Here is an 8,323-nt window from a genome sequence, read left to right as displayed (position 1 = left end):
TTTTTTTTTTTTTTTTTTTTTTTTTTTAATGCTAAACTCTAGGGCTTTTAAACATGCTCTAGTGTTTTGTGAAGGTAGGCTCTAGGGTCATTTGCGCTCCTTATTTTGGCCCAAGTCTTAGGATAAACAAAACACGCTTTTAAATCATGTGAGTTGCGTGGTGAGTACTGCTAAACATCCATTTCAGATGCATTTTGCAATTTCAGTTATTCCTCTGCTGTTTCAGAGAATGCCACGGGCAAGAATTTAACTCTAAAAGTATGTAAAAAAAAAAAATCACAATTTATCAGATTCTTTAAACTGATCTTGCCATTTGCTTGGGCTCTCAGAAAATAACCTGCCCTTAATTAACGAAGACGTAGTATCTCTAGGTGACGTCCACGCCATGCAGGCAGCCTCTCATCAGCGAGGTTGTGCGTGGTTCCTCTTCTCAGAGCAATTCTGTGCCTGACTCTTCCTGGACCGCTCAGACTTTGGCTAGACTTGGGAGATCTTGGCTAGTGTGTAAGACTGGCATTATCTCCACATCAGACCAGCGTCTTTAGGAGAGTGACTGGCGTTTGCTGTCAGTTTTCTGGGTGAGATGCAAACAGAGAAGAAGGTGTCCGTGCAGTTCAGAGTGAGAAATTATCACTTTTCCCTGCACCTGGCCTGCTCCTGCTGGTGAACTCGGAACCGGGAAGGTGTCACTGGGACTCTGCCCAGACAGGGCATTTCCCCCCAGCAGATCCCAGCACCATCTTGTCCCATCTACGTAACCTGCTAGAGATAAGGGATGAAACGTTTGTCTGGGCAGAAAGTCCTCTTTTGTGTTAAGGGGAGTATTATATCAGTGCTCTGCATTAGCATTTCTGGAAAGATGCCATTGGACTGGGAACTAATTGTTTTGCAGAGTAGGTAGGTACACACGTAGTGCTACTGTCAACAAAACATAACCCTCCTAGGTGGATGCATTGATTATATGAAAAATGTTTTTACCTCTCCCTGGAGCCTATTTATAACCCAAACTGTTTCAAACCTGCCAACAGTATTTTAATTATCGAAGATATTCAAGTGTATTCAAACAATGCATAATGCTAATGGTAATTATCTCACATTTATATAATGTCTAACAGCCAAACGCATCCCAAAGACCTCCACGAACTTTCAGGTGTTGCGTGCAGTGTGTACAAAGTCTACTTGTGCAGTGAACCCCAGAACTTACCTGCAGTTAGTCCAAGTTTGGGAAACACGGTGCAAAAGAACAAGCTCTCCCTTCATTCTGGGAGAGGGAGCGATAAGGAGGGTGAGTGAGGTCCGGGTGTCCCTCTCACAAAGGTGCTGGATGCTCTGGGCAGTGTCAGCCATCCCGGTGGCCCCGTCCCTGCCCGGGTCCCTCCCCAGCCGCACACCCTGCGGGCCTTGCTCCTTCATCCCAGCACATCGCCGGGGCTGATCTCAGGTCCTCGGGACAAACGGAGACGTGCGGATGGGGCGGGGGGTCTGGCTGCACCAGGTCACCAGGTCCGGACCTTGGGCCAGACCCCTCCGGAGCCCCACCACCATCTCCACGCCGTTTCACCCCGTGCGGCAGGGCACGTCACCTGCCGGCTCCTTCCCGGGCCTCTCTGGCACAGAGTTTGCCTGCGGTTCCCCTCGCAGGGGGAGATCTCCTGCTCTTCCTCCTGTTTCTCGGGATGTGGATGGACACGGCCGAGCCGCCCCTCCGGGCGGGTTCCAGGGCGGGAGGTGGCTGTGCCAGCCTTCTCCTTGGAGTGCCTCCTCTTCCTCAACGTATTCACGCCCCAAGAATCCAGAGCTGCACTCCGTCATGAAGTGCTGCTGGTGAAACGCGGGTCAGCTGCTCCGTATTTAAATACGATGAGGTCTCGTTATACACCTGATCTCTGGGTGCATAAACAATGCACAAACCGTACCGGCATCCCCAAGAACATTTTCCAGGTCATGCCACGTCTTGGATCATTTCACTCCCTTTCATCACCCCCTTTAGACCAAAACTGCATCAAGCTTTAACTTCAGTGCCAAATTGTGAATAACATTAGTTTAACCTGAAATTTAAAGCCAGCGTTTCTGTGCTCCAGAGACAGGGTCTCCCCGGCCTTTTGCTACCATGCAGCTAGCAACCAGAATTTTAATTTTATAAGCTATGGTTGACTAAACCCAGCACTAGGTCTATTAGATACTATTTGATTTAGAATAGTAAAAAAAAAAAAAAAAAAAAAAAAAAAAAAAAAAAAAAAAAAAAAAAAGATTTAAAGATACACTGCTTTCATCTATTCCTTTGTATTTTTTCACACCTCTGTGCACATGCTTGGACTTTCCATTCAGAGGACAGGTTCAGAGTTTTTTTCCCATGTGGAATAAACTGATCGTTGCACTTTACGACAGCCAGCATTGTCTACTCTTGATTTAGACTTTGGCTAAACAGGCAAATACGAAGCTGTTGTTGCCTAAACCGCTGAATTCTAAAATTCAGAAGGAAGTTTCCAGGATGAGTTGCTAACGTCAAATGCCTGTTCAGTGTAAGCAGTTTGTTACGGAGTGATCTAGGCTGAAAAAACACTTCTGTGTGTCGGTCCCCCAGTTTGAGAGATCTGTCTTAGAGCAGCCTGTTTTTTTCTGGATACACAGCATTTTCTGTGAAATCCGGCTGTGCTGAAGGATGATCTCAAATCATCAGTCCTTTGTGAAAACTCTCGTCCGCCGTGCATCCCCCACGTTACCGCTGCCCAGCACGTGTCTGGGGCCACGCCGGTGCCTACAGCAGTGGGGTCTGCACGGGTCGCCTCTGATCCTTGCCGACAACAACCTTGGTGCAGACTCTACCAGGCAGGGTCTGAGGGATGATATTTGCCTGCAGACTACCTGGAGAGGAAGCCACTGCACCGCTGGCGAAAATCTTGCTGTTAAGGATGCATTTGAATTCTGCTCCTCAAAACAATCTTGGCAGCAAGATTCTATTTTTAAAACATTTCCTCCTTCTGTCTAGTGTGGTGTTGCCATCTGGAGAAGAAATCTGATATTTACTGTTGTTCTTGGAGTTCCACCTCCTGGAGTCCTGGGAATACTGCAGACCTCAGCTTTCAGTGCATAAAAGATACATTTCTAGCACTGACAGGTGAAGGAAAAGTAGGAAACCACTGTGAATCTGCAAAAAGCAAATTGAAACAAGCGCCTGTATTGCAAGAGTCTTTTCGGACTGCCAGTCCAAACATTTCTCAAACTTGTCTCATGGCTTTTCAGCCATGGGCAGTCACTTATGACTTCTGCTAAAAGTCTCTGCCAAAGGGGAGAGAGAGAGAGAGAGAAACGTGCCTTGGACCTCAGGCTTCCGTCACGCTGATGAGCTTCAGAGATGAAGTGGAACTGTGGCGCGGGGAGCGACCGGGGACGCCCCGTCTCAGCACGGTGCCAGTCCTGCGGTGTGCCGCGGGTTGCTGGGCCAGCTGCTGGCAGCGGGATGAGGTGCGGGATGAGGGTCCCCCCTTCCCGCTGCGGGCATGGCCCGGGGTGGAGGTGAGCAAGACTTGCAGGTGCCGCGGGAAGGGGGTGAAGCGCAGGGGCGGTGACTGGGCAGAGCAGATCTGACCCCGGCTGGCCGTGCCTGCAGCATCGGGGGTGCCGACCCTCCCCGCTCCTCCTGCTTCCAGACCACGGACCAGAGGGGTTCTCCGGGGGTGAGGTGAAAGCGGGGCTAGCGCCGGTGTGACAGTTAGCCTTTGTCCTGCCCTCAGATGACGTGTGGAACCGTTGGCAGTAAATTTCGCGAGGGTTGGCTGCGGTGGAAGGCTGGTCAGGGCTTCTCTAGCAACATGTGTCTGGCTTGTAACCTCCCCTCAAGGAGTGTCAGCCTATCAGCGTGTCCATACCCACATCTGTGCAAGGGACAGAACGAGACACTCTGTAGGTCTCATCACCGCGATACCTACTTACCCTCTGACTTCTCTCTCCTCTTTGACAGGTATTCAGGAATCTCCAGTACCAAATGGCCATTCTCTCCCGGGCAGAGATTTTCTTCGGAAACAGATGCGAGGAGACCTCTTCACCCAGCAGCAGCTAGAAGTGTTGGATCGAGTCTTCGAGAGGCAACATTATTCCGACATCTTCACCACAACCGAGCCCATCAAACCAGAGCAGGTACTATTGCAAATGTTCAGTGTTTTCCCGGTGCTCTTTCTGCTGGCAGAGATCTGCTTGGTGGACATCACCAAACACTTCTCAGAGTCTCGGTAGAAAAACGTGGGGAAACGCGTCGTTTCAAGCTCTTCAGCCAAGTGTGGTTAGACATAAAAGACTGAGTATTGAAAAATGAAGGAAAACACTTGTTGTGTAAACACTAGCAAGTGTTTGCGTATGAAATTACACCTGATCTGGGCCAGTTACGTCAAATGAGTCCTTAAAGAGTGCCACAGTTTCTGATGCTTTTGTTAGATCAAATGCAGGCTGTGCAGGTAGCAAGGAGAAGACTTGCAAAACTCAACGCCCAGTTTCGGTTCATCGTTAGCATGATTGTGCACACAAATTAGATTTTTGTATCCAGAAATGGCTTATTAGGCATGTAATTGGCCATTTGCTGAGAGAAACACCCAATTAGTATGTGGAGGTAAATTAGTTGCACCTACAGATTAGCAGCATGTTTGAGAAGGACTTGGCACTAATTTTTTGGGAAAGTTCCATTTTTGCAGGCACGGTGCAGAAGCACGTGCAAAAACTGATGAGCTGTGTCTCTCTTTGTTCTTCTTCCTGGGCAGCAGCCTTTAATTTAGCTGCCGAGAGGGAGGTGGAAATGCATATATTGCTGTCAGCACCAATATCTGTCTAGCTTGCTACTTAATAATGTATTTGACCATTAATCTGCAGTGTTCTTGGTATTAGACCTGATTTTTGGCAAGGTGGATGGACTCTCAAGCTGCAGATAAACACTGATTTCCCTTAGAGGAGTCTACACATTTGAGGGCCACTGGGGATTATCTCATGGCAGCCTCCATCGTGGCTCTGGTTTAAGGAATACATACCGGTATAAATTTTTTGAGAAATTACTTATGGTGGAAGTCATACGGTAGAGTAGAAATTTCTCATGCCTTTAAGATCACACGTTATTTCAGTCATAGAGCCATTTGTTTTTCACCAGCTTCTGCTGGTTTTGTGGTTTCCCTGGTTTGCTGAGGAACTCTGAAGATCTGAACTCAAGCTGGAAAAATATGGGGAAGATGCTGAGGTGGATGTGATTTTTTGAAAAGCTCATTAGGAAAGCCAAGCAGGCGGTGTCTGCGGAGGGTGAAATGGCCTCCACGTACCACTAGGTGGTGGTTATCCCATCTGAGCCGGGTGGTCCGGGAGAGGACCGGCACTGCGCCCACTCCCACGGCCAGCCTTCTCGGTGCTGGTCACCTGGAAGTTGTGTGGTGTCAGATCTGTCCCTGCAAAACTGTTATACGCCAAGAAAGTCGTTAGGAATTGGACAGCGGTGGAAGGGGGTCGTTTATTCGTTTCTGTGTTCTGGAGTCTCTGAGTCGTGCAGAAATGTAGCTCAAGGGAGACAGTCCAGCAGTGAGCGAACGTTTATCCAGAGACAAACTTCCACCGGTTTAATAGAAAGAATCGAGTGAGGATGTTGCTGAAGTGTTACCCGGATTGTCAAATATGGGACATTTGGCTGTCGGTGGGGGCAGATGGGTCCACGTACACAACTGCGACCAGAATGGCTGTGCAGCCAGATTAAGGTTGGAGACACGCTGTTATTAACTTGGTTAACAGGGTATTCTCTGCATGCTCTGGGAAGTCAGATGCTGAGAAACGGGATATTACAAAGGGTGTTTAGCAGAACTGCCTCGCCTAGGCGTTTTAACGTTTGATTACAAACGGAGCGTGTAGTTGTTTGCTTTCATGTAGGTCGGTGCTTTGTCGTTTGCTTTTGGAAGGCTGCGCCATGGTTAAGGGCTCGTGGCTGCTTGGGGTCAGCTTCTGCTTTTTGGTGGCATGTAAAGTGTCACTTTCAACATGCACACGTGTGGTCTGTGCGATAAGCTCTGGCTCACCAGGATGCGCTATGAGCTCCACTCCTTACCGAAGTGTCTTGTTTTATCTCCTTGGTGAGTCGAGGAAAGCCGTGATGATACTTAACCAAGCAGAGAAGCTGTCCGGGTCAATTAGCAAGGCCAAAGAAATCAATGAGAGAGAAAATACTGAGAACATCAATGATGTGACTTGGAAAACGAGAGTTGTCCCTGCAATTGATTGTTGTAGTAAACCAAGACCTGCCTCTGGCATCTGTCCGTGCAGGGTGCTGCTGAGCCCAGAAGTGGTGCTTTAGGAGCTAAAAGTCAGCAGTGGACGTGATTTCTCTCCAGGAAAATAAGGAAAAGATGCTTTTCCCTGAAGAGGTGGGATTTGGAGAAAGTCTAGTAGCAGCTGCTTACCTATTTTATTAGAAACTTGGTCCAGTAGCAGCCAGCTGAGTGTCACTGATTTTACTTGGGCACAGAAACTTGTTGATGACCCTGTGCTGTTCATCCGAGGAGCGCTCCAGGTATTTTACTGGAAGAATTGCTCTTCTCCAGACAAGGAAGTTACTTTTTCTCCTTATTTTGTGGGTCCTCTCTCTATCTTCCTCCTCACTCGTGTGCTGGGAACAGTCCCTCGGCCATGACGAGTTGTGGTGTGGGGGGACAGGTCCCTCCTACACAGCAAAACATTTGTAGCCTCATTGTGCTCAGTCCCCCGCTGAAGGCTGGCCCCTGCTGCCCAGAGTCCTCCTGATTTATTTTCTGGATAAAATTTGGGCCTGCCTGGTGGAAAGTGTACGTCAGCCCTCCCGTAGACTGACATGTTGATGGGCTGTGTGGGAGCGCTGGCTGACGGCCAAACCCTTTGCTTTGGGTGCTTCCAATCTATTTCCTTTACTTTTCCGTCTTTAACATTTCCCTCCGTTCACCTGTATAAAATGGAGACTTGTGAGTTATTTCTCACCTCAAAACACGTTGTGCCCTTGACAAGCATCAGCTGAGTTTTCACATCTGCTGTAAGCTGTGCTCTATAGAGAGACCCACAGGGAATGAACACTCGTCTTTGGGGACGGGCTCATACAGTGCTGAGAGGGAAGACAACCGCTGGACGCCGACAGGGAAATAATATACCAGTCAGGTCTTTGTTCAGGAGCAGCGCCCACTGCATGCCCAGGTGAGGCCGGGATCCCGCCGTGGGGCCGTATCATGAAACACCCCGCCAGGCTGCGTGCGGGGGGGCAGTGTTAAGGCAGATCCTGTGACGTGCCTTGTTTTGTCTCCCGGAGCCTGGCGGTGCAGCTGTGCCTGCGTCGGGGTGTGCTCCCCAGCAAGGGGGGATACCCCACGTGTGGAGTGTGAGGGACATTCGACAGCATCCAGAAGCCTGAGGCCGAGGGCTGGCTGCACAGACGGCCTCTCTGTGTCATGGGCGAGTAACCGAGGCGTGAAGTCAGCACTCTGGAAGCACCCTGGCCCTCCTTCCCCAGCAGAACCCTGCTATAAACTTGAATTCTTCTATAAAACGAATGCCTTTCCCTCACGTTTCTGCCCTTTTGTGCTCATTTTTTTTTGCAAACAGCCCGTGATCGATTTGCACTGGCTGCACATCGTTCACGGAAAACTGATTTCACATGTTTCTGGGCGCAGCTTTGGAAAGGCACGCAGCGGGGTGCTCGCAACACCCACCTTGGGCTGCGGCTGTGCTCACGGCTGCTCCCCCAGCACCACACGCTTCTTCCAGCGCAGAGACAAAGCCCACAGCTTGCACGTCACGCACCCCTCAGGTCGTGGAGAAGGAAAGCCTTCGCACCGTCTGCCTCCTGCCCTGGCAGCGGGTCCCGCTGTCCTCCCTGTGCCCCTCGAGCTGTGTGGGGACAGGCCCTGCTGCTGCTGGCTGCCCTGGCTCCGCGACGCTGACCCCTGCCCGCCCGCAAGGCTGCGTGTGGGCTCCAACCTGGACCGGGAGGCCAGAGAGTCCTAAAAGTTCTGTGATCCTCAGGTTAAATTAAGGTGAAATGACACCGAACAATGGGTTAAAACGTTTTACTTGTGGTAGGAACAGCTTACATTTGGAAAAGGATCATAAGCGATGTGGTCTTTTATAAACCTTGAGAAAGAAAAGAAAGGAAAGAAAAGGAAACGAGAAGAGAGAAAGAGCTAAAGAGTCCCGATCCCCACCCCAGTTTCCAGCATTGTCTTGGGTCTGGTGATCTTGGGTGGGGGGTGAAGACCCAGCAATGTTTCCTGTCGCCTTTTAAGTTAATTTTTCCATCTGATTTGCACACTGGATGAGGAGAGGCAGGTATCCCATGAACTCA

General features: G+C 49.8%; 1 protein-coding gene across 1 annotated transcript in view; it reads left to right on the top strand.

Moving 5' to 3' along the window:
• Positions 1-8,323, top strand: part of PAX5 (paired box 5) — a 116,763-nt gene that overhangs the window by 36,021 nt on the left and 72,419 nt on the right. Inside the window, exon 6 of the mRNA XM_026866886.1 lies at positions 3,962-4,137. Within this exon, the coding sequence (XP_026722687.1) occupies positions 3,962-4,137 (176 nt within the window). The remainder of the gene's footprint in view (positions 1-3,961; positions 4,138-8,323) is intronic.

The sequence above is a fragment of the Athene cunicularia genome (genome assembly GCF_003259725.1).
Source record: "Athene cunicularia isolate RWA chromosome Z unlocalized genomic scaffold, athCun1 chrZ_part5, whole genome shotgun sequence".
NCBI classification, from domain to species: domain Eukaryota; kingdom Metazoa; phylum Chordata; class Aves; order Strigiformes; family Strigidae; genus Athene; species Athene cunicularia.
This window is presented reverse-complemented; position numbering and strand designations above follow the sequence as displayed.